Here is a 26,807-nt window from a genome sequence, read left to right as displayed (position 1 = left end):
CAGGCCCTGAGCCCACGGATGTCCCAAGGGGAAGCTCAGATGCCATCAAGTGGCCACCATCTCCCGGGCCCACGTCCCTGTGTTTCCTCGTACTTGTCTGGAGGGGCGGGTGGGGGCTGGATGGCAAGCTCCAGTGGCCTGGATGACTCATTTCCTCCTTGGGATCAAGAGCAGGAGTTCCACAAGGAGGGGATGGTGGTGGAGGGGTGCAGTGGGGGACTGGAGGCCTCTGGAAGCAAAACAGCAAGTGAGGCCGCCTCCAGGAGTAAAACGAGATGAAATTCAACCCACACTGACTGAGCACCGGGTACATAAGTTCCTAGGGAAAGAAAAGAGCAAATGAGAGGGAAAGAACTGGTTTTTTTTTTAATCCATTTATTATATACAATATTAAGGCACAAATTTAAGCAGCAAAGGATAGGAAAATCTTTGGCTGACCAACAGGATCAATATTTGCTGTAGGGGACACACCGTCTTCCTGAATTTCCCTGCTCTGTACACAGACCCATCCGGCCGTTGCAGCTCTGGGCTCCCCGGCCCCCAGGACAGACCAGCCATACAAAGATGCCAGAATGTTACATCAGAGTCTGCTGGAGAGAACACAGCACACGCAGCCGGTGGGAAGCGTGGTGGCACCCAGGCCAGTGGAGTTCTGGCTGAGGTGGGTGCTCGACCCGCCTTGCCTCACAGAACGTCCCAGATTCTGCTCCGCAAAAGGGGGAAAACACCTTAAATCAAAGAAAACCACTATGGGTCAGTCTGTTCACATCCCAGTTTGTAATAAATACTTGCAGGTGTCTCTGCGTGAACAGAATTCTAGGTAAACCACATGGAAACAGACCACTGGGTACCAGAACTCCAGGAGCTGATACAAGAGAACGCTGTATATGGGCTCCATTATACTGAAAACAGTGTGTTAATTCTGTGAAGAAGCAAAGTTTCACGACAAAGAAACACCCCGGTTTTGGCCTAATATGACAATAACATGCACTTAAGTCTAACATGGTTTTATGGAATTCCAACTGGAGGCAGACAGATACGCATGAATGTGTGTTTACATCCGTGTGTACGCAGAGATGGGAACATGTATAAGGCGTGACAAGAGAGCAGCTTTTTTTTTTTTTTAATCCATTGGAAGTTACATGTACTAGTGACTACTGTTTTCCTTTGAAGTGGTCACTCTGAAAGGAGTCCAAAGATGCAGCATGCCCAGGCACATCTTAAGGACTTTTTTTTTCTAAAAGAAAGAGCTAAAAGGATGTGACTTACCTTCATCACCCATTTTTACTTATCCAACTGAGTCAATGACTTGGGTTTATTTCCAAACTTAAACCCATTCTCAAAGGATGATGATCCCTCATCTCTAAGGACAACCAGAGGAACATGCCAGGCCCCCAGATCCATCCTAACAGAGGTGTTTACAGAATGTTTCTACTTGGACAGCACCGCAGTCATTGGCAAGAGTCTCACAAGGCAGGGTGAGATGAAACACTTGGATCTTCTGGATATTAAGAAAAGAAACTCGACATACAATCTTAGAGCCACATCTCATATGTATGCACTGACAATATATACAGGTTTTTTTTTTTTTTAATGCATGTCTTTAGATACCTTTAAATTACCAAACAAGAAAAGGGGGGTACTACTTAAAAGTGAGAGGAAAAAAAAAAACTGCTTATTAGGTCCAGAAGAAATCCATTTACTGAAGTGCTAACCTTTTCATGCTCCCAGATGATCAGCTTCTGGTAACTTCTTAATGACTCTGCCTATCTTCCATGGAGCCACACACACGGGGACCCTGAACAACCCTCATGTTGAATGAAGACATTCTAAACACACTGATTAATTAGCAAAAAAACACACACACACACACACACACACACACACAGAAGAAGAAGAGAAAAAACATTTGTAAAGCATACACCGCAGCTGCGTCAAGCTTGGGGATAAGCAGGCAGTTGTGGGCAGGATGTTCTGTGTAAAAGGACTCCCTCATATCACGGCCACGGTCCTCCCTGGCTCAGGAGGAGTGTGAGATCACAGGGGGCACACAGAAGCACACCCACTGGCACCAGGGCACATACGCTGGCTGTAGGGCTTTGTTTTGGAAGACACACCTCTCTGCTCATGTGAGCTCCCTGCCTCCAAACCTTGCAACCAGCCACCTACTCTTGGAACCCTGCCTCTTCTGACGTTTGTATTCACACCAGGCTCTGGGACTCAGGATGCAGTAGGGGGAGTTTCTATCATCATCAGCTACCAAGGAGGAATGGAGAAGGAAATGGCCACCCACTCCAGTATTCTTGCCTGGAGAATCCCTGGACAGAGGAGCTTGGTGGGTTACATGCAGTCCATGGAGTCACAAGAGTCACACACGACTTAGAGACTAAATCACCAGCACTGCAGAGGACGAAGGAGACATCTCTAACTGTTAGCACTCAGCATCACAAGGTCAAAGCCACGAGACAACAAACTGCAGGGGTGGCTGACTGTTCTGCAGGGAGCATTCCTGCACGCCTGGATACCCAACCCAAGTCCTGTGTAGTTAAATGCTCACGTGAGTCCCAAAGAGCAAGCTCCGCAAACCTAAAGACAGAAAGAAGGGCCCCCACTCTCTGCCTCCAACCCAAGTCCCGGGAGGGACATGGCAGCCCTGTCCCACGTGTCCACTTCGAGCAGGCGCAGCGCAATGCTGTGGCTGGCCTCCAGCCTGTGGGAAGCCGAAGACAAGCTGAGAAGAAAACGTCAAGGAAAGGCTCTGCACACACTCGGAAATCAGTGCCAGAAAGCAGTGACATCGCCTGCTCCACACGGTACCCCGGGCGGCACGTGGAAATTGCCAGATGACATGCTCAAGGAGGAGGCAGGGTGGCTGCGGCATGTCATCATCACCCAGGGCCTAGGCCTTGACCCTTCACCCTGAGACAGGGCCCAGGAGTTCATGATCAGACACCACACTGGGATGTTCTGGAGGAGGCCTGGCCTCTGGATTACATGCAAGTAAGAGCTTTATAAAACAGACTTTGTGGCCTAGTGTAACAGTACACAGACTCCCATCTATAGCTTGTTTACGGGCAGTCCTAGCAGTTCAGAGGGTCGGGGGGATGAAGAAGGAAGCTGTGTGTGTGTGCGCATGTGCACAGACACACACAGGGGACAGAGCGGGTCAAGGTGTGACCCCGAAAGATGCTTATCACCCCCAAGTCAGAGGCAGTCTGGCCCGCGTCAAGGCTGCTCTCCCAAACCCTCGGTCCAGATGCTGGTCTCTCCTGCAGAAGGGACTTGACCTCCCTGAGCCCCTGTTTCCTCCTCTGTGAAATAAGGATATAAACCTGCCCCTGCTCCCATGTGGTCTGAGGATGCACTGAAAGGTACCCAGTGCTTGCACACAGTTGGCACTAAAAAATACAGCAAGGATTCTTTTCCAAAGATCCAATCAGATCATGTATCATCAACGGCAGGAACGCACAGTGGGAGTTCAGTATCTGCTTTCTCCTAAAGGCAAGAAAGGCTTCGAGAAATCTACGGAGATGAAGAGCAGTGAGGCCCTCGCTGGGCCGGAAATCTGCCATAAAAGAAGAGATTTCAAAGCTGTAAGTCCCTTTTGTTGCAGAGGAGGCAGGTCAGAAGCAAAAAAGGTGGACAGACAGCACAGCACAGTAGAAAAACGGTGACGTCTGTGCATTGTGAGAGTTACCAAGCCTGGCAACTTGGGGGACCAAGGACAGTCAGCGAGCCTTGTGCCTGCACTGCCAGCAAGATGTGCAGGGGCCTAAAGATGAGGCTCTGGCTCTCACCCATTTCTGGGGGACACAGCTCACATTTGGGGTGGCCCAGGCATGGACAGCAGTGGTGGTGGGGCCCTATTTCTACATACTAATTTTTTCCATTCTCAACATTAATCAGGGGTCAAAAGGTCCTTGAGAGAGTCAGGTGCCATCAACGGAGCCTCATCACTTGTTGAAAGTGAAAGAGAAGAGAGATGGGACAGAGAGCCCTCTGCCCCTCCACCCCAACGTGTCCATACTCGCCACGGCCTTGCACCACCCATGAGGTTCACTGCTCTGGCGGAACCCGGGACTGCTTGGCCCCGCAAAGCCACTCCGGTTCCTCAGGCTGCACAACCCTCAGTGATGCTTAAAGTGGGGCCACAGAAGGCAACACGTGTGATACACAGAGCCCCCCACAGAGCCAGGCTTGAGGTGCCTCCCTTCTGCTCATTCTGACCACCAGGCAGCTCCGAGAAGCTCCTGGGCAAAGCCAGCAGTTTCCTTCCCTCCACCCGCTCATCACCCTCTTCTACCATGTGGATCTGGAGAGGCTTCACCCAAGTTACAGGGCTCCCCACAGGTGGCCCTTGTGGTAAAGAACCCACCTGCCAGGGCAGGAGACATAAGAGACACGGGTTCGATCCCTGGGTTGGGAAGATCCCAGGAGGATGGCATGGCAACCCACTCCAGCATTCTTGCCTGGAGAATCGCCACGGACAGAAGAGCCTAGCGGGCTATGGTCCACAGGGTTGCACAGAGTTGGACACGACTGAGGCGACTTGGCAGGCAGGCAGGCACCCAGGTTACACTCCAAAGGCCCACTCTTCAAGGAGCTACCCCAGCCAATGTTCTGAAGTGACATGGTCTTCAGGGCCTCATTTGGGTGGGATGTGAGAAAGTCTCAGATCGTGGGCATGAGGACCTGGGGTGACAAAGATGCCACTGGCCTGGAGGGAGTAAATTCATCAGGACCCCACAAGGGCATCTGATGGCCTGGCTAGCCTCTTTCCACTGATCCGGCACCTTCCAGGTTTGTAAAGGAAGCCGACGTCTGAGAAGTCAGATGCGAAGCCCTAGAGCACGGGGAAAAGGGGGCCACGACCTCACTCATTCCGGGCTCTCTGACCTGGTGCTTCTGTCTTACTTTGGACCAGTTGCTTCAAACTAAACCCTTGAACAATCCAACCACACTGTATCGATACTGGCCTATCAGGTTATGAAGCAAGTCCCCAGCAGGGCAAACCTGACCTGCTGACAACCACAGAATCTGCGTGCTCACCAACTACATCCAGAAGGATTCAAGGGGCTGGCAGAGCAGGGGCCACAAACAGTAGCAAGCAGGACAAGGTGCCAGGGGAGATTCTAAATGCCACCAAGTCAAGTGTCCCTTGTTTCCTGGAGCGCAATCCTGAAAGTCTGACCTCAATGGAGCAGTGAGGTGGATATACCAAAATCCACGCAAGAGCTAATGTGAGGGGAGAAAGTGGTGGTGGCAGGAGCTTAATGCAAGATGTCACAGTGGCCATGAATCCTCTGTCTCATTGGAGCTGACCAAGTTCACTGTCAGAACGTCAACTGCTGCAGCCCAACTCCTCCAAGGCGGAGGAAGCTGCCAGAAAGACACCAAAAGGCTTTGTCCCACTCGTCACTGTGCATGATGACAGATCAGATACTGCTCTGGCAACCCCCAGAATGAAGGAACTCTGCAAGGCTTATTTCAAGAGGAAAAAAAAATGAAGGAAAAAAGGGTAAAATGAAAGAGAATGAAGCAGAGACAGAGATGAACTCAGAGAAGTGGTGGGGGGGGGGTGATGAACCACAAGACCAGAAAGCTCCCATCCTGCTTAGAATATACCGCTCAGTGCAGAAAAGCCAAGAAGGCCCATAACCTCCTGAAAATCCAAACCAATCAGGTAGAGAGGTGGAGATGGCCTTTTAAACCCTCCATCACCCCAGACATTTCTCTTCCCTGCCACACCCACACGCATTCACAGGACAGATCACGGAGGGCACAGGTGAAATGATGTTATGTCAAGACAGACTACAAGATTTCTAGGAGGTTCTTCTCAAAACAAGCTAAGAGCAAGGAGAATGGGCGTATTCCAAGGAAGATCCATGCTCAGGTTTATCTGTTTATAACCAGACCATGGGTGTACACAGACCCTCCCCGAGAGGTACATTTTTCTGTACAATGAAAAAATTTCATTTCCTAGATCTTTGTTTCCAAACCTACATGCATCTTCTCTCTTCCACCATAAGCAGTAAAAATCCACGGCATCCTCTTCATCTTCAGTCATGTAGGTCTCCTGTTTTTGTTTTAACATTTATAAAAAGTATTCTCACTAATCTGAAATCCTTATCTGCTCAAACCATCCCTGATTTCCCATCCGCAACCTTCGTGATCTTTCTTTCTCTTTGCCACGTTCCTCGCGCCTCAGTGTTCCGCTGTTAAATTCAACAGGGAGCCCAGGGTTAGATGAGAACTTCCATCATCTCCCCGTCGGGGAACTCGGGCTTGTGGAGTAAGTTGCTGACGCGGCCTTTGTGGTCAGGCGACTTTCCGTGGCCGGGAGAGTTCTCTGCCAAACAGAAGGGACATATCAGTGGCCCGTTCCCCAGGAGGACCACAGGCCTACCCAGCTCTCTCTCAAATGGAACCACTTCAAGTACCACCCATCACCATCAGCACACACAGGTTAAGGCCACAGAGCCCAGCTTTGGTGGACCAAAGCTAAATGCCTGGGCCTGGGATTCAGACACAAAGAACACAACCAGGACATGAAGGGGGAAGGGGGCATTAGGACTTTGTGCGGGGACCTCACCCACCCTGTTCCCCTCCTCTCCTCTAAATTAAAATTATCAAGTGCCTACAATGCGGCAGGTCCCTCCCCGGTTCCCTGCCTTCTCGGCAAAAGGGTATCCCAGGAATTACATCTCCAAAAATCGAGAATATTATGTGTACTTGTTTATTTTGGAGGATGAACACAGGGAATCCCGTTGGAGAAAACAAGTCATTTATGCCCAGGAGCCCCCACCTCCTCCAAAGGATTCCCTAGCAGAGGGATCCTCACCCCACGACTTTGAACAGTCCAAAGCCAAGTCTGCTCTCTCCAAGGACATTTCTGGACTTGTTGCAAAACTCCTCCCAACCTGTCTTCTATTAAATGTTTGAAAGCAACTCCTCAGAACTGGCCTGAGTGCTGGGCCAGTTCACCTACCTTAAATCTACCTTCTGCTTCAATCGGGACTGAATCAGTGTCTCCTTCAGTCGACACTGAATCCTTGATGAGTAAACACCCTGAAGGCAACATCTCTGTATCTGATGCTCTTGATGGACCTGGTACCTGGTACCAGGTCCCAAACATACGGTGGGGGGGGGGGGGCTAATTCCTTAGCATCCCTCGGAGGGTCTGTTTGCACACCTTCTGGGAAGGGCTAGCTATTAAACATCCGCTAAAAGGACAAATGCCAATTTGTTTGCTCTTTCAAATGGTAATAGGTTAGGAGTCTCTATACACATTTTAGGGCTTCCCAGGTGGCGCTAGCGGTAAAGAACCTGCCTGCCAATGCAGGAGACGTGAGACTGGGTCAGGAAGAGCCCCTGGAGAAGGAAATGGCAACCCACTTCAGTATTCTTGCCTGGAGGATTCCATGAACAGAGGAGCCTGGCGGGCTACAGTTCACGGAGTCACAAAGAGTCGGACGCGACAGAAGCGACTTAGCACGCAAGCACACAAATTTCAATCCCAGAATAATACAGAGCCTGCAGAGTCTAGGGCATCCCTGGGGGCTCAGATGGTAAAGAATCTGCCTGCACTGCAGAAGACTCAGGTTTGGTCCATGGGTTGGGAAGCTCCCCTGGAGAAGAGAACGGCAACCCACTCCAGTATTCTTGCCTGGAGAATCCCATGGATGGAGGAGCCTGGTGGGCTACAGTCCATAGAATTGCAAAGAGTCAGACACAACTGAGCGACTAACCATACCACAGAAAGTGAAATCACTCAGTCATGTCCAACTCTTTGCGACCCTGTGGACTATAGCATACCAGGCTCCTCCGTCCAGGCAAGAATACTGGAGTGGGTTGCCATTTCCTTCTCCAACCATACCGTAAGATAACCCATAAGTGAGAGTAGGTTGGTAGCCCGGCTCCCTCCCCAGCTCAATAGAAGCCCCTCCCCCACCCGACAGGATAGGAAGCTCTATGGAGCTAGAGAGCAGGTGGAGACCTCGTACCCAGTTTTTCTGCTGCGCCCTTGGCCGCTGGGTGCTTCAGCACGGGGCTGTTGGAAGGGGTCCCGCTGAGCCTGCTGCGCGTGGGCAGGGAGGCCACGCCGGGCCAGAAGAGCTCAGCACTCTTGTCGGTCTGCGTGCTGCTGTCCTTGCTGCCCGTCTTGGCGTGGGCGCTGCTGGCCGACGTGCCGGGGGCTGGGGGCGACAGCGTGGTGGCAGAGGGGGTGGGCAGCACGGGGGTGGACGCGTGGTCGTGGTGCTCCTTCCCCAGCAGCAGCCCTGCGGGTGGAAGAACAGCTTCTTCAGTGTCGTGCCTCAAGAAGCAAGACCCATCGGCTGGGCAGGGATACAGACGCCAGCAAAGAGAACGGACGCCTGTACAAGGCTGGGGAGCCGTGAACTGGGAGATCAGGACTGACACACGTACACCACCTGGGTGGCACTGGTGGTCAAGAACCCGCCTGCCAGTGCAGGCCATGTAGGAGACTTGGGTTTGATCCCTAGGTCGGGAAGATCCCCTGAAGGAGGGCATGGCTACCCACTCCACTATTCTTGACTGGAGAATCTCATGGACAGAGGAGCTTGGTAGGCTACAGAGCACGGGGTTGCAAAGAGTCAGACATGACTGAGCTTACACACACGTGTGTAAAAGAGGCAGATAGTGGAAACCTGCTGTATAGCACAGGAGCCCTGTGCTCTGCGGATGGGATGGGATGGGGGTCACAGTGGGAAGGGGGTCCAAGGGGGAGGGATTATATGTATATGGATGGCTGGTTCACTCTCCTGTAGAGCAGAAACTAACACAACATTGTAAGGCAACTGCGTTGCCAACAAAGGTCCATCAAGTCAAGGCTATGATTTTTCCAGTAGTCATGTATGGATGTGAGAGTTGGACTATAAAGAAAGCTGAGCGCAGAAGAATTGATGCTTTTGAACTGTGATGTTGAAGACTATTAAGAATCCCTCGGACTGAAAGGAGATCTAACCAGTCCATCCTAAAGAACATCAGTCCTGGGTGTTCACTGGAGGCACTGATGTTGAAGCTGAAACTCCAATACTTTGGCCACCTGATGCAAAGAGCTGACTCACTGGAAAAGACCCTGATGCTGGGAAAGATTCAAAGTGGGAGGAGAAGGGGACGACAGAGAATGAGATGGTTGGATGGCATCACTGACTCAATGGACATGAGTTTGAGAAAACTCTGAGAGCTGGTGATGGACAGGGAGGCCTGGCGTGCTGCAGTCCATGGAGTCACAAAGAGTCGGACATGACTGAGCAACTGAACTGAACTGAATACCCCAATTAAAAACCAAAAACAAAAAACCTAGCATGGGGCAGGGGAGGAGCTGTCACATAAACTGGTTATAATGTAACATGACAAATGATAGGATACTACTATTCTGAGGATGCTATGGAAAGAAGGGAGAAGAGATGCCTTACAGGCAGAGTGTCAAGGGGCAGGGGCACTCTGCGAGGCTTTCTGGAGACAATGCTTTCTTTCTGTATGCAGCCCAAGAGGGCTAGTCCTGAGCAGTGGCAGCCTGTATCGGCTTCTCTGCTCCTAGACACAGCCCTGTTGGCTTGCTGCTTGCTTAACAGCCCCCAACTCCACTCTTCTCTGGTAATGAATTATCTCCCCAGGGCCTGGGTCAAGACAAGCATGCCTCCTGGTCACGGCAACAGAGTTGTGTACAATATTCCCCAGAGAGCTCCTTGTGATGAAGAGCCATGTCCTCCAAGAGGAAGGAAGCCAGCTGGGTTCCTGCGGAGGGCCGCTTGAACCCACCTGTCCCAAGACCAAAGTGTCCGGGGTGGGAAGAGGGCGGCTGGCTGGGCAAAAGGGAGGTGTGATGTGCCCCATTTCCTCAATGTCTTTCTGCGAGCTGGACAGCACAGCAATTGTTCTAATTGTGAAATACGGCCCTCGTTCTACACCAGCCTACACAAAATGCAGTAACCACAATCAAGTGTCTGTTCATTTAACGAAGTTCACAGTCTCCTTGCTAGGGCTATTTCAGGTTGCCCATTCATAATGCAACACAACTCAATCCAGTCTGTCTACAGTGATGCTTCTCAACATGTTCACACACACATCAATTACTTGCATATAGTTAAGATAAAGATTCAAGTCAGCGGGGGACCTCGAGCTTCTGTTTCTCTAATAAGCTCCCAAGCGATGCTGGTGGTGCTGGCCCACAGACCACACCTTGAGGAGCAAGAAGCCTTGACTAGGTGCTTCCCAGACATCATCTCACTTCCTATGAGGTAGGTCCTGTTGCTATCTTTTGTTTTACAGAAAAGGAAATGGCCGAAATTAGCGTCTCACCGTTGAGAAGTAGCAGAAATGGCATTTGAAGCCAGAGGTGCCTGCCTTTAAGTCTACTTTCTGTCCTTTTCCGCCTCATCACCCTACCCCTGCATGGAGAGCCACAGTCTAGCGAGGATACTCCTGTGCAACTAAGCCACTGGCCGGTCATCTCACCTGAGAGCCCAAGCCATCAGAAAGGGATATGTTATCACCTCCACCTCCTTCCAGAGCTCCTCAGACAAGACACCGTGGGAACGCTGCGGGGCCTGTGCAGGAGGTCTGTGAGAATTGAACGTGTGCCTCCCTCTGCAGTGGGAGGGCTCCACTGTCTTGTGACATGTGGATGTTGATCACAGTAAGGAGGGGGAATACGAGTGTGGAGAACACAGGAGCTCTTCCTGCAGCTGAGTCCTCCGCTCCCAGGCCTGGCTGAGGCACATCAAATGCTAGGGGTATGGGCACAGCCCCCATGGAAATATCTGCCTGGCTGGATGTCACAGACAGGCTTCTGCCAGAGAGGTTTCTATGGGAGCTGAGCACATGCTGAGTCCCCTCCCAAGTCCACATGAGCACTGCTGCTGAGGCTCTCTAAATTGGGAGGGGAGCTAAGAGTCCTTGGGAGGGGCTTTGAAGATCCCAGCTGCTGTCCACACGCCTCTTCTTTGAAGCGCATTTCCTTGGAGGGCAGGGGCTACAGAAGTAACCCATGGGGGGATTTCAAACAGAGATAATGGCTAGATGCCTTTGATTCTCCCCCAAGTCTGTCAGCTTCCTCCTGGAAGCTCTTATCCCCTTTGACATGAAGCAGCCAGGCTCCTCCACCGTCCTGGGCTAACAAAAACAGGCTCTCAGCTCCATGGATAAACAAAACACACTCTGACCCAGAGAAATGCATCAAAGAAGGGCCAGGCCCCTGGGGCTGCAGAGTCAGGGACAAGAGCGGAAGACGTGTGACCGGGAGTGCTGCCTGTGACCTGGGCAGCTGTCTCATCCTCTCTGACTCAGTGAGCTGGGCTGCTGGTCCCCGTCACCCTAGGATACCAGTTCATGGCTATGACTGTGTTTGCAGAATGCAATTCCAAACTCTGCCTGTGCAAGAACAACCCAACAAAATACCACCAGCAGCCCCTTATGCGAGAGCACTGCTTGCAAAGCGCTTTCTCTCCAGTATGTCATTTTGGCCTTGCAATGACCCCATGAGGTACAGCAGGGAAGATACCTCTAGACACCACCCAGCTTTTCTAGACACAGAAGCAGAGGTGGAGTAGTCCTACCACTGGTTTGGGGCAGAACCAAGTTCAGAGGCCTGAAGTCTCAAAGTCTTCTTCCTACTAAAAATTTTTATAGTGTAAGACACCTTAGCTTTCAGTCATAATGATAATGATTATGATGTGAGTCAACTCATGGCTAACAGTGACTCTGGTGGGGTGGCCTTTGCTTCCACCACCAAAGTATGATGCATTATCCTTTCCACACCTCCACTGGAGACTCCTGGACACTCACAGGCAATTCTGGCTCAGTCTCTTGTGGGGTCACTGCTCCTTTCTCCTGGGTCCTGGTGTGCACAAGGTTTTGTCTGTGCCCTCCAAGGGTCTGTTCCCCAGTCCTGTGGAAGTTCTGCAATCAAATCCCACTGGCCTTCAAAGTCAAATTCCCTGGGGGTTCTCAGTCCCTTTGCCAGATCCCCAGGTTGGGAAATCTGGTGTGGGTCCCAGAACTTTCGCAACAGTGCAAAAACTTCATTGGTATTAACTGTTCTCCGGCTTGTAGGTTGTCTGCTGGGTGGTTCTGTGGTGGGGCTCACACCCGACACCTCCCAGGTCTGCTGCAGCCAGAGCTCCTGTTCCCATGGCAGGCAACTGGTGACCCATGCCCCACCCATCAGAGCAAGATTCAGATTTCCCCACAGCCAGTCCCTCCCATCAGGAAGCTTCCACAAACCTCTTATCTTCATCCACCAGAGGGCAGACAGAATGGAAACCACAGTCACAGAAAACTAACCAAACCGATCATGAGGATCACAGCCTTCTCTAACTCAATGAAACTATGAGACATGCTGCGTAGGGTCACCCAAGACTGACAGGTCGTGGTGGAGAGTTCTGACAAAACATGGTCCACTGGAGAGTGAATGGAAAACCATTTCAGTATACTTCAGAAGAATCCTGAGAAGAACCATATGAACAGTATGAACAAGCAAAAGATATGACACTGAAAGATGAACTCCCCAGGTCTGTAGGTGCCCAATATGCTACTGGAAAAGACTGGAGAAATAGCTCCAGAAAGAATGAAGAGGTTGAGCCAAAGTGGAAACAATACCCATTTGTGGATATGACTGGTGTTGGAAGTAAAGTCCTATGTTGTAAAGAGCAATATTGCTTAGAAACCTGGAATGTTAGGTTCATGAATCAAGGTAAATTGGAAGTGGTAAAACAGGAGATAGCAACAGTGAATATTGACATTTTAGGAATCAGTGAACTAAAAAGGACCAAATTGGGCAAATTTAATTCAGATGACCATTACATCTACTACTGTGGCAAAAAATCCCTTAGTAGAAATGGAGTAGCCCTCATAGTCAACAAAAGAGTCCAAAATGCAGTACTTGGATGCAATGTCAAAAATGAGATTTTTTTTGTTCATTTCTGAGGCAAGCCATTCAATATCACAGTGACCCAAGTCTATGTCCCAACCACAAATGCCAAAGAAGCTAAAGTTGAATGGATCTATGAGGACCTACAAGAACTAGAACTAAAACCAAAAATAAAAGTCTTTTTCATCATAGGGGACTGGAATGCAAAAGTAGGAAGTCAACAGATACCTGGAGTAACACGCAACTTTGGTCTTGGAGTACCAAATGAAGCAGGGCAAAGGCTAACAGTTTTGTCAGGACAATGTACTGCTCATAGCAAACACCCTGTTCCAACAACACAAGAGGTGACTCTACACATGGCCATCACCAGATGGTCAACACCAAAATCAGACTGATTATATTCTTTGCAGACAAAGATGGAGAAGCTATATACAGTCAGCAAAAACAAGACCAGGAGCTGACTGTGGCTCAGATCATGAACTCCTTATTGCCAAATTCAGACTTAAATTGAAGAAAGTAGGGAAAACCACTAAACCATTCAGGTATGACCTAAATCAAATCCATTACGATTATACAGTGGAAGTGAGAAATACTCAAGGGATACGATCTGATAGAAAAGAGTGCCTTAAGAACTACTGACAGAGGTTTGTAACACTGTGTAGGAGGTGGTGATCAAAACTATCTCCAAGAAGGAGAAATGCAAAAAGGCAAAATGGTTGTCTGAGGAGGCCTTACAAATAGCTGAGAAAAGAAGAGAAGCTAAAGGCAAACGAGAAAAGGAAAGACATACCCATTTGAATGCAGAGTTCCAAAGAATAGCAAGGAGAGATAAGAAAGCCTTCCTCAGTGATCAATGCATAGAAATAGAGGAAAACAATAGAATGGGAAAGACTAGAGATCTCTCCAAGAAAATTAGAAATGGTAAGGGAACATTTCATGCAAAGATGGGCACAATAAATTACAGAAACAGTATGGACTTAACAGAAACAGAAGATATTAAGAAGAGGTGGCAAGAATACACAGAACTAATATACAAAAAAGATCTTAATGACCCAGATAACCACGATGGTGTGACCACTCACCTAGAGCCAGACATCTTAGAGTGCGAAGTCAAGTGGGCCTTAGGAAGCATCAAAGATAAATAAAGCTGGTGCAGGTGATGGAATTTCAGGTGAGCTATTTCAAATCCTAAAAGATGCTGCTGTGAAAGTGCTGCGAGCCAGCAAATATGGAAAACTCAGCAGTGGCTACAGAACTGAAGGTCAGTTTTCATTCCAATCCCAAAAAAGGCAAGGCCAAAGAATGTTCAAACTACCACATAATCGCACTCATCCCACATGCTAGCAAAGCAATGCTCAAAATTCTCAAAGCTAGGTTTTAATAGTACACGAACCGAGAACTTCCAGATGTTCAAGTTGGACTTAGACAAGGCAGAGGAACCAGAGATCAAATTGCCAATATCCTTTGGATCCTCAAAAATGCAAGAGAATTCCAGAAAAACATCTACTTATGTTTCATTGACTACTTTAGTCAAAGACTAAAGCCTTTTGACTGTTTGGATTACAACAAACTGTGGAAAATTCATCAAGAGATGGGAATACCAAACCACCTGACCTGCCTCCTGAGAAATCTGTATGCAGATCAAGAAGCAACAGTTAGAACCAGACATGGAACAATGGACTGGTTCCAAATTGGGAAAGCAGTACGTCAAGGCTGTATACTGTCACCTTGCTTATTTAACTTACATGCAGAGTACATCATGAGAAAAGCCGGGCTGGATGAAGCACAAGCTGGAAGCAAAACTGCCGAGAAAAATATCAATAACCTCAGATATGCAGATGACACCACCCTGACGGCAGAAAGTGAAGAAGAACTGAAGAGCCTCTTGATGAAAGTGAAAGAGGGGAGTGAAAAGTTGGTTTAAAGCTCAACATTCAGAAAACTAAGATCATGGCATCTGGTCCCATCACTTCATGGCAAATAGATGGGGAAACAATGGCAACAGTGACAGACTTTATTTTCTTGGGCTTCAAAATCACTGCAGATGGTGACTGCAGCCATGAAATTAAGTTGCTTGCTCCTTGGAAGAAAAGCTATGACAAGACTAGACAGCATATTACAAAGCAGTCATATTACTTTGCCGACAAACGTCCATATAGTCAAAGCTATGGTTTTTCCAATCATCCACGCATGTATGGATGTGAGAATTGGACCATAAAGAAAGCTGAGTGCTGAAGAACTGATGCTTTTGAACTGTGGTGCTGGAGATGACTCTTGAAAGTCCCTTGGTCAGCAAGGACATCAGAGCAGTCAATCCTAAAGGAAATCACTTCTGAATACTCACTGGAAGGACTGATGCTTAAGCTGAAGCCCCAATACTTTGGCCACCTGATGGGAAGGTCTTTTCATTAGAAAAGGCTCTGATGCTGGGAAAGATTGACAGCAAGAGGAGACGGGGACTACAGAAAATGAGATGGCTGGATGGTATCACCGAGCTGACGGAAATGAGTTTGAGCCAAGTTCTGGGAGATTGTGAAAGACGGGGAAGCCTGGTGTGCTGCTGTCCACGGGGTCACAACGAGCTGCACACAACTGAGCGAGGGAACCGAACTTCACATGTGAGTAAACTGGGACTTGGAGATACTCAAAATTCCTATTTTCACAAGGGGGTCTGAACTCCACTGGCCAACTGAGGTGCCTCAGTGTTTATGTGACTCCTGCTCTTCAGAGGCTCACATGAGGAGTGGAGGGGCTCACCTATGCAGGGGTGGGGCTTGCCTGGGGGTGAGTGGGGCTCACTTACGGAGGGAGGAACCTTGCCTGAGGGGGTGGGGCTCACCTGCAGAGGGGCAGGGCTTGCTTGGGGAGGGGCGGGGTGCACCTGCAGAGAGGCAGAGCTTGCTTGGGAGGGGCGGGGCTTGTTGAGGGGGTGGGTCTCTCTGCAGAGGGGCAGGGCTTGCTTGGGGAGGGGCGGGGCTTGTTGAGGGCGTGGGGCTCACCTATGCTCCCCTTCCAGGTCTTCTCCTCCTTTTTCTCCTCAGCCAACTGGCTGCTAGTGAGCGAGGTCTGGCGGGAGTGAGTCCCGGTGGCTGCTGCAATGGATGGCACAGAGCGGGCGGGTCTCAGGCTGGAGGAGTCCGTCTTCCCGGCATCTTTACGGGATCGCTGTTGAAGGACCTTAATCATGGCGTCCTTCTCTATGATTTTGGCATGGAGATTTTTAATACTGTGTAAGAAAACAAAACAGTCATGATCAAAATCCATGGAACGACAGGGATATTTATATTTCTCTCAGGACCCCACAGATTTTAACTATAATTCCAAGGACAGAGTTAATTGCCGCCTGAGTCTTCAGTTACAATCTCCATTGTAGAAGACTGATCTTTTATAGTACCTGAAAAGGGGGCACCTTCTCTGGCCCCTTACGAGGCTCTGGGACCCTGAGGACACACAGTTTGAGTGCCTGTGGCCACCTGGCAGGGACCTCTTGACTGAAGTGTGTCTAGAAGCCTGGCAGTGGGAAGGGCGCGAGGAACTATGGGGAAACACACACAAACTCAAGCCTCACACAGGGTAGGCTGCTCACGAGAGTCAATTTGCCTATTTTCTGAGCGAGGTGGGGGGGGTGGGGTGGGCAGGAAATGGACAAGTTTTCTGTAAGAAGATGATGTTTTCCTCCCTGAAGGTAAAAGATGAGAATTAGGAGACACGCGAGTTCTTTTTCACAACCTAAGTAGTAACTTGCTGAGCTTATCAACGACTCAGGCACGCAGTTCTATTTTCACAGAATGAGAAGCTCAGCTTCCCAGGGCTTGACGGAGAGGGCTGGGGGTGGGTGGCAGGCTAGCTCTGCGATGTCACAAAGCCTGCTGGAGGACTTCTTGTTTACTTCAGGAGAAAAACATATTAGCTACATATATTCTTTATTACTGGCTGGAATATATAAATACTGACTCAAAAACTCTGAGACTCTGGCATATGATGGTTCCCTCTGTCCAGCTGATAATGTCGAGTAGGCTGTTGAGACAGACACCCAGAAAACACATGGGCTTCTAAATTCTTGTTATTAGCCTCCATCTAAATATCTGCATCTGACATGAAATTAGTTCCCAGAGACCTCGGGCTCCAGGCCCCTTGTTAACAGGACTCTTTCCCTGGAATGCGGACTGAGAGGGCTCAAGCTGAAGGGCTGTCTAGACGGGAAAGGGCTGGAGATGAGTGCACACAGTGGGCTGGTGGCCCCGCCGGGCTCGTGACGGGTGGCAGGCGTGGGGCCCGGGGGCTGGGCACGGCCGTCCCTTACGTGTACTCCATGTCCTGACACCTCCTGGTGGCCTGCACCACCTCCTCCTCCTCCTGCCAGATGTGGGCCTCCAGTGAGCTCTCGCCATAGCTGCCATTCCTTGAGTGGTTGACGATCGTGGTGTCCCTGGCAACACAGGACACACACACAGACTGATGTCAGTCAGTTCTCTCCCTGAACCGCTAGAACGAAGCTAGTATCTAAGGAACATAAAATGCAAAATTCCAAATTCCCTGCCCTTTCTACCAATGATCCTGAATCACAAGCGATGTGGTGTGTGTTGAATACAGACACTGTATACTTACAGGTGTAAGGGCAAGTGTCTCCTAGCATGTGGACACTGGATAGTATCATGTCAGTTAGTATGTCCATGCTTGTGCTCTTTCACACTTCTCCTTTCTTACTTTCTCAAACAGAATTCAGGTGTCATTCTATTTCTCCCCCATTTAGGAGCTATCTCAGTGTTTACAGTAAATGGGGACTCAGGAAATCCCTGAGATGGAGCCTGGTCCTCCTGGACAGCAAGGCCCTGGCTGGAGTCCTCTCCCCGCTTACGTCCAGCTCGCTTCTCCTGTGAGCTCCTGCCTAGGATTCAGGTCCGTTCAGTGTGACAACCGTGCTGGGCAGCAGGACACAAACGTGAAGAAGACACACCCTGTGTCCTGGCAAATGCCAGTCGAGGGGGTGGAGTCGGGGAGGGACAGACAGAGGGAGACTGCAAAGCAGTGCAGCTGGCAGCAGGTGCCTGGCTGGAAACAGCCGCTCAAAGAGGACTGCTCTCCTGTCTCTGCTTCTGTCAATATAGTTACTCCTAACAGGGCTTCCCTGGTGCCTCACACGGTAAAGAATCTGCCTGCAATGCATGAGACCCGGGTTCGATCCCTGGGTCAGGAAGATCCCCTGGAGGAGGGCATGGAAACCCACTCCAGTATTCTTGCCTGGAGAATCCCACGGACAGAGGAACCTGGCAGGCATGGTCCATGGGGTCATAAAGAGTCAGATACAACCAACACTCTCTTTCAATGATGCCTGGTAAAGACAAGATAACCATGTCATCTAAGTCAGTGGTCCTTAACCTTTTTGGCACTAGGGACAGGTTTCATGGAAGACGATTTGTCCACAAGGGTGGGGTAGGATGGGGTGGGAGAGGGTGGATGGTTCAGGTGATGATGTGAGCGATGGGGAGTGACAGACAGATGCAGAAGCTTCAGTCGCTGTGTTAGTCGGTCGCTCCTAAGAGCCCATGGTACTGGTTCTCGGCCTGGGGGTTGGGGATCTCAGAATTCTAAGAGATCTAAGCATGTCTGAGGCTGAAAGGCATAATCTTAAATTAGGAAGTGAATCTTTAGTAAGAAGTGATCCAGCTTCACATCCCTTTAACTTCACATTACAGTGTTAAAATCTTTAAGTTCTTTTCTAGAACACTTAAAAGTAGCAAAAAGAGGGGCCTTCTTGCATGTGTCCATGAGGGAGTGTTTCATCATGCCCGGACCTGGGTGAAGCACATTATCCGAGGTATCTCATGTAGCTCTCTCAGGAACTTGGGCAGTAAGCATTATTATCCTCATTTTACAGATGAACAAATGAGTGAGTTTGCAAGAGCACCCAGTTAGTGAAGGCACATGGATTCAAATCCAGATATCCCTGACTCCAAAGTCCATGCTCTTAACCATCACTTCACACTCCTGAGCGTCCCGTGTCTTTATGAAGAAGGCCTCAGCAAAGGTACACAAATGATAAGATAAACCGACAAAGAGGGCACACGTGAGAATGTGGCCAAGTGCAGACTGACTAAAACAAGTCAGAATGCCTAACAAGACAGGGAGCCAGCAGAGTGCTTTACACATACTGACACAATTACAAATTCACTCCACGGTGCTCAAAACTCATCAATACAGGGAATTAGAGCCAGAAACATTTGCAACTGATTTATTTTTAGAGAATTTACTGGAGACATATTTAAAAATTCATATTTACACTATCAAGGACAGGAAGTACAATTAGATGAAAACAACTTAGAAGGTATACACGCACAACTCTCAACAAAATATTACATTGCTTTGAAATGTTTAAAAAGTTTCAAAACTTCCCCACCCCACAAAACAGCCTAGCCTCTCAAACTTCTGATCACTGGTGCCAAAAATCCATCCAGATGGCAAAAGCAGTTGGTACACAAATATCACACTGCCTATAAACATGAAGTATGCAGCAGTCGCTGCAAAGTCACTAAGCTAATGGCTGGGAATAGTCATTTGTACCAGTTCTTACGTAGCCATTTAGCATCTCAGCAATAAGAGCTCAGAATTTTGACCTTTCTCAAAAATTCATTTTCCCTTTCTCCCTTTTTGTTAACAGCAAAGCCATGCTAAACTACAGAGGTTTTCTTTGAAAAGAACAGTAAGATAGGAGTTACAAATGTGACCTCCTCTGAACTGACTTTTCGCAAGACTGGGGGAAGCAGTGGTCAGTAGAAGGGAGGGAAGTTTCCCACGGAATTGTTAGATGCTCAGTAATGACATGTGAAAGTAAAGAAAGGGGAAGGGAGGGATGGTGCAAAGCATCCCCCATCCACCTACAAATCCATCCATCCATCCATCCGGGACTTTAAAGAGCTAAGGAGGAGAGCAACAGGGCTGGGTAAATCCCACAGGATTATTGCCTGAGTGCAAGAGGCCTTTCCCCTGCTTGAAGGACGACAGACGGCCAAGGCTGGGCCTAACATAGTGGGATGGGCCTGACTGCGTGTGGGCTCTGGCTGGTTCGACTCACAACACTCTGCCACCCCCATCCTGTGCCCACTGAGCAGTCTCATGCCTCAGACCCGTTCCATCCCCTACTTCTGACTTTACATTCCAGTCCCATTTGTCTCCGGAACCCCTCTTCTTTTTTTTTTTTTTTGGTTGTTTAGTTACGAAGTCCTGTCCAACTCTTTCACGACACCATGGACTATAGCCCACCAGGCTCCTCTGTCCACAGGATTTCCCAGGCAGGAATACTGGAGTGAGTCGCCATTTCTTTCTCCAGGGTATCTTCCCGATCTAGGGATCAAACCTGAGTTTCTTGCATTGACAGGTGGACTCTTTACCACTGAGCCATCAAGGAAGCCCTCCTGGGGATCCCAAGCATGCATCTAATCCGATAAATCAGGAGTTGAGACAGCAAGGACCCATAACAGCCTTGGGTCATGCTTCCAAGGTAGCGCTATTGGGGTTTCTGTGTTCTCAGCCAGGGGAATACAGTCTGTTTCCTTGCACATCACCAGTCAAGAACTATAATTTCCATTTCAGAAATTAGGTAATTTCTGTAAAGTAAGTGACACTCAGAAAGGCCTTGTGCGTCACACACCTATAGTGGGCAAAAAGCAGGCAGTGAGAGCCCTGACTGGCAGAACGCACAGCCTTGCAGGTCAGCGCAGTGAAAATGCATGCTGGTGAAACAGAAGGGCTGAAAGTGGACGTCCTGCCTGCCTACTCGGTGTTCTTTCCATCGAAAGTCATGCAGAAAGACAATTCCCAGGGCAACCACTGACAGGCAGGTGTCAGACTAAGCTGGCAAACAAGGCCACATCCTTCCATGCAACTTTATGATGGGCTGTTCTCTGCATCGGGATCCAGAGGTGATTTAGTTATTAGCTCAGAAAACAAAGAGCTGAAGATAAAAACATTTCAGTTATGTAAAAAATCAAGTGTTTCCAAGGGCTTCACCAATGTCACCCATACATTTCAAGGGCTGGCCTGAGGCTGCAACTTCCTCCACAGCTGGAGTTGCAACTCACCAAGAGATTGACACATTTCCACTCCCAAACACACACTAAGAGGGGACACTGTGGGCTGTTTTCCCTCACAGCACAGACATACAGAATCAACACTTGAGCACTAATAAAGGATCCCCAAATAGTCATATTCCACTTGGGTCTGCAGGTGCAAGTGTGTTGAGCACCCAGAAGAAGGCATCTGTGCCCACGTGGGTAGCACTGGTCTAAGTTCCTGGAGGTGCCATCTGGGCATTCAGCTAGCAATTCTCCACCTGGGTAATGAACATGCCAGCCCACGCTCAACTTATAAAGTAACTGCCCCGAACCACAAGGGACCTTCTCTACCTCATTCAAGAAGAAATCACAGAGCCCAAGAAGTGGAGGGCTGACTAAACGACAGCATTCTCTTCTCCTGCCTGGTTCATACCCTACCATCCCCAAAGGTACAACAACCCTTATTTAGTCCAGGTTTATTGATGCTCAGTTTTATCTGAGGCTCTCTGCCAAATATGCTGACTCAAAATTTTGGTAAATTCCAAACAACTCTGAATTCAATGCCCACAACTTATGGGCAAAAAGGAGGGTGGTGAGAATCTGGACTAGCAGAACACACAGCCTTGCAGGTCGGTGCAGCAGAAGTGAATGCAGGCTAGGTCCAGCAGTTGAGGAAAACGACCTGTTCATTCAGACAAGGGTAGAACCTAACAGAATTATCATGTGAATTATCAAGCATTTTGAGCTAATTTTTAAAGAAAGAATAAGGCTGTGCACCCACAACAAAGGAAATAAATAAAGCAAGAGAGGTAGTAACTGATAGTCGCAGAAAACCATTTCAAACCAAGTGAAATCAGGCTTTAAGCCGGGCAAATTTCAATTTGGTGGGTGGTACCACCAATTACTACCACTGTGTCTCTCTAAACCCCAATTCTTCACCTGCAAAATGAGGATAATAATAGTCCTCACTCTCAGGGCTGTTATGAGGATTGCATGTTCTTGTCTGGCCCATGAAACATACCCACTGTTAAAAAGAAGTATACTTTTCCAGCATCATTCTGAAAGACCACATAGTACTTTGCTGAACAGATGGACTTTAAAGTATTGACTGACTCCTACTTGTTGGGCTCTACTCTGTTTTAAATGTATTGATGTTTTCAACCACACTGAGATGAACGTCCTTGGACATAAGTCTTCAGGTACTTATATGATTTCCTTAAAAGAAATGTTGAGAACCAGAATTGTGGAACCAAAGCAGAGGTGGTGTTGCTCAGTCGCTAGATCCTATCCAACTCTTTGTGACCCCATTTGTCCACAGCAGGCACGCTTCCCCGTCCATCACCAACTCCCAGAGTTGACTCAAACTCATGTCCACTGAGTCAATGATGCCATCCAACCATCTCATCCTCTGTCGCCCCCTCCTCCTCCTGCCCTCAATCTTTCCCAGCATCAGGGTCTTTTCCAATGAGTCCTCCAAAGAAGACGGAGAGATTACCGAAATCATTCTCCAGAAATCTTACACCACAGCTTGCTCTCCAACTAGCACTACAGCCACGTTGAAATTACTTTTAACCGCTCTCACTCCCTGGGATGCACCCGTGAACCACTCCGGACACCCCGCGCTTCTTTCCACTGTGTTTTCCGAGCCGCGCGGTGCCGGGCCTCACCTCTCTGCGGCGGCGGTGGCCGCGGCGCTCATGGCGAAGTGGCGAATGGCGCTCTCCTCCACGTACTTCTGCTCCCACTTAGTCATGTCAGCCTCCAGCGCCAGGATGCGCTCCTCCTTCTCCCTCACGAGTTCCATGAGCGCGGGAGCGTTGTACTCCGGCAGGCTGGCTGGCTGGCCGTTGCCGTGTTTCTGGAGAAGCGGAAGAAATAACACCTTGATGCTAAACCTGGCTGCAAAGGAGATCGCGCGTGGGCAGAGCTCCCCCGGGGAGAGCGCGCGGTTCATGCAGGTCCTGCTGCGCGTTTCACACGCATCCGCATGCCCTTGCCTCCTCTCCAGCACTGGTGACCCTAACGGGTGGATCCCCACACTGTCAACCCCTATGTCCGGTTCCTCTAGCTCATTTAATTCTCCTGGAACTCTACCAAACGCACAATGTGATCCCAATTCTGCAGACGGGAAAACTAAGCTGTCGAGGAAGCTTGAATGCACTGTTCTGTGTCTCTAAGGCTACTCTTAAGCAGGTTCAGGATTTAAACCAGAAGTCTGTCTGGCTACATTCAGCTTCACCTGTCAGGAAGTGCCTTTGTCCAATGTCTCCCAGTTGATTTATCCCAAGAGTAAGAACAAGAAAGAAGACTGGGCCTCTGGGTCTAGGGCATTTTCTCCAGAGTTCAAGGAAGTGATTCAGCTGTTTGCTTTCCCTGAGGCTGGGAGTCAGAAGGGAGGCACAGGAAGTGGGAGTGAGGTGCCCTAAGGCAGCAGACCTCAACCTTTTTGGCAGGGGACTGGTTTCCTGGAAGACATCCACAGACTGGGGGTGGGGCAGGGGGAAGATGATTTTGGGATGATTCAAGCACATTAATTTACTGTGCACTTTATTTCTATTATTATTACATCAGCTCCACCTCAGATTATCAGGCATTAGATCCCAGTGGCTGGAGACCCCTGCCTTGAGGGCATGCTGCCCAACCTCACCGCTGTCATCTGGGAAACAGAAATTAACACCTACCCCACGTGGAAGCCGAGTAATCAAACAGGACAACTGTGAAAGCACTTAATACAATTTAAGGGGCTAAACAAAGTGCTACCAGAAAACCTCTGATGCAAGTCAAGCTCATTTCCCAGCCCCTTCTCTCCATCTGGGTCCACAAGAAAGCCACCTCTCAGTTTCTGTCTAAATCCCGTGTTGCATCTGAGGCTGGTGACCTTCTCGGGTTAAGAGCTATTTGAGCAAATACATGCAACTCAAGTGTTCAGAGATAGCACAATCTAATGGGTAAGTATGTTGGCCAGAAAAACATACGAAGAGTCAGGCAGGCCAACTTCTGCTGCCTGTTCAGCTAGTCACCAAGTATTTACTAAGCATGCACTCTGTACAGGGGTACCACAAAGAACAGTGCAGAGAAAATCTTTGCCCCCAATGTGTTCACCTGGGAGAAATGCCCTAATTAGCGCCTTGACCTTAAAATGGTCTCTCAGCTGTCCTTGACCTCATTTTGCTCTTCAAGGATATTTCCCCTAGACTTCCCTGGTGGTGCAGTGGATAGGAATCTGCCTGCCAATGCAGGGGACAAGGGTTCAATCCCTGGTCCTGGGAGATTCCACATGGCGTGGAACTAATCCAGTGTACCAAAATGATTGAGTCTGTGCTCTAGAGCCTGAGAGCCACAGCTACTGACCCCACGTGCTGCAGCTACTGAAGACCACGTGCCTAGAGCCTGTGCTCCGCAACAAGAGAAGCCATCCCAGTGAGAAACCCATGCACCGCAACCAAGAGTGGCCCTCACTCATTGCAACTAGAGAAAGTCTGCACTGCAATGAAGATCCAGTGTAACCAAAGCAAAAATAAGTCAGTATATATTTTTTAAAAAGAGTATTTCCCCTTCTCTTCTACCTCCTAAGACCACCTGAGCTCTGTTGCAGGAAAGAGAAGACTGTGAGTTCTAAAAATTTTAATTTCCCTTCCCTTTTTACTGTTACTCTATTTCACTTTCTCCCAACTTCTAATAATGCTTGAGTACTACACTTCACCTCCCAAAGTAGAGGGAGGTGACTTCTAAAAAAAGAATCTGTTCGTGGAGAACTGCTATTTCCTGCTGGTCCTAGCGTCTTGACCTATCTTCCTCTTCCCTCTTCTCAGTCCAGCCACATTTGTCACTTTTTATTTCAGTGGCATTGGAAAAGTTGGAGTAATTTGATCAAACGACTCTGAAAGTAATGATGAGAAAAAACAGCAATGATAGTTATTCTTCATCAGTTGCTACGTGTCAACCACTGTAAGGATTTTGTGCAGATTCTCTTATTTGTAATTACAAGTATATGGTAAGTATAATTTATGTGCCCCATTTTAGAGACAAGGAAGTGAAGGCTCAGAAAGATGACTCTTTCAATAGGAGAAGGCAGGATTCAACCCTGGTCAGCCTAACCTCACAGTCCATGTTCTGAACTGAATTATGATTCCATGCCACTCTGCTCACCTCCAGTCTAACCATCCTTCTGGAAGGTTCCAGGGCACCTTGCAGGGATAATGGAGCTCATCTGGGGCTCGTGTTGTTAGAGGGCTGGGTGGAGAGAGTCAGCAGTGTCTTGATGTGTGTCTAAAGGCAGAGCCCTTTTGCGAGGCAGTTGATTCAAAAGTGCTCTAAGCTGTTCTCTCAATGGTCCTTTCAGAATGACTTTCTATGGGGAGGGTGGGCAATGTGACCTTACTGCTTTGTTGAAGAGAGAGATGACCGGGAGCTTTATTCCTTTTGTGTAACCTCAGTATGCCTTCTGATAGGGTCAGATAAATACTTGGATAGCACTAGAGTGAAGGAGCAGGGTGCAGTGTGGGCTGCCCATATCCCAGGCGGGCAGATGCGTGAGCTCCTCACAGTGAATGAGGAGGAAGCGGGTCAGAGTATGAGTTCCTTGGGTGACCCCGCACTCCAGAGTGGATGCTGGTCATCCCTGCTGAGGGTCAACAGAACTGTGATCGCCACACTTATTCACAGACTACAGGCAGGAATTAGACCAATCTATACAGTATCTGCCACATGGAACTATTAAAACCCCAAGGTGTTCTGGTGGGTTTCTTTGAGACAACATTTTTGCCTTTTCTGGTTATAGAATAACGTATGTGAAGCGTTAGTTGATAAGTCGTGTCCAACTCTTTGTGACCCCATGGACGGTAGCCTGCCAGGCTTCTCTGTCCATGGGCTTCTCCAGGCAAGAATACTGGAATGGGTTGCCATTCCCTTCTCCAGGGGATCTTCCTGATCCAGGGATTGAACCTGGGTCTCCTGCATTGCGGGCAGATTCTTTACTGTCTGAGCCACTAGGGAGTATGCTCACTGGTAAAATGAGAAAATGAAGCATGAAAGGAAAAAAAAATTATCTTTTTAATGAGTAGGGAAAAGTAGGGAAACCCTCAAGTGCCTTTCATAACAGAGGAGACAGATTAACACTCTGATTAAAAAACAACAAAAAAACCCTGTAATATTAATGTAAAGAAATGCTGGGCAGTTGTGTTTGAAGATGTTTCCCCTTTCTCTGGTCTCATGTCAGCCACACACAGCTGGGGTCTGCTATTCCCTCCAAAGACAAGTCCAAACTATAAGCCACATGAGTCCCAATTCTGAAACATCCGTCTTCCCAGTGCGTGCATGCAAAGCTAAGTCGCTTCAGTCACGTCCGACTCTTTGCAACCCACTGGACCCGCCAGGCTCCTCTGTCTTTGGGATTCTCCAGGCAAGAATACTGGAGTGGGTTGCCATGCCCTCCTCCAGGGGATCTTCCCAGCCCAGGGATGGAACCTGCATCTCTAACATCTCCTGCATTAGCAGGTGGGTCCTTTACCACTAGTACCACCCAGGAATTCCTCTGTCCTCCCCACGTAGCCTAACTACCTCCCCTAGCAGCTGACTTTATGTACACCAGGAACGTTGTGTTTGCTGGTCTAAGGGAAAAATGGATGTGAGCGTGCAAGGGTCTAAGTGTGCATATGGGAACAGGCCTCTGTGGCAATAGAGGTATTTTCCAAATAATGTTAACTTCACATTTCTTCTGGATATATAACAAGGATAATGGAGTTGAGTCTGGCTTCTTTCTTTCCTCTTTTTTTTTTTTTAAGAAAGAGACATCGTACAAAACTAAATGTTGTGGATAATGTACAGGAAGATATTCTTATACATTTCAGATAAGAAATTGG

The 26,807-nt window shown here is 48.8% G+C and overlaps 1 protein-coding gene across 4 annotated transcripts in view; it reads right to left on the bottom strand.

The window, feature by feature from the left end:
- AMOTL1 (angiomotin like 1) overlaps positions 359–26,807 on the bottom strand; it is a 202,163-nt gene continuing 175,714 nt past the window's right edge. For all 4 annotated transcript variants that reach the window (XM_018059853.1, XM_018059852.1, XM_018059854.1 and 1 more), the window contains 5 exons: positions 22,614–22,804; positions 17,199–17,324; positions 15,895–16,121; positions 8,004–8,279; positions 359–6,349 (listed from right to left, as the gene is read on the bottom strand). In XM_018059853.1, coding sequence (XP_017915342.1) covers positions 6,243–6,349; positions 8,004–8,279; positions 15,895–16,121; positions 17,199–17,324; positions 22,614–22,804 — 927 coding nt within the window. In that variant the 3' untranslated portion in view covers positions 359–6,242. The remainder of the gene's footprint in view (positions 6,350–8,003; positions 8,280–15,894; positions 16,122–17,198; positions 17,325–22,613; positions 22,805–26,807) is intronic.

The sequence above is a fragment of the Capra hircus genome, chromosome 15 (assembly GCF_001704415.2).
Source record: "Capra hircus breed San Clemente chromosome 15, ASM170441v1, whole genome shotgun sequence".
NCBI lineage: Eukaryota > Metazoa > Chordata > Mammalia > Artiodactyla > Bovidae > Capra > Capra hircus.
The sequence above is the reverse complement of the archived record's forward strand: the minus strand, read 5'-3'. Positions and strand labels throughout refer to the sequence as shown.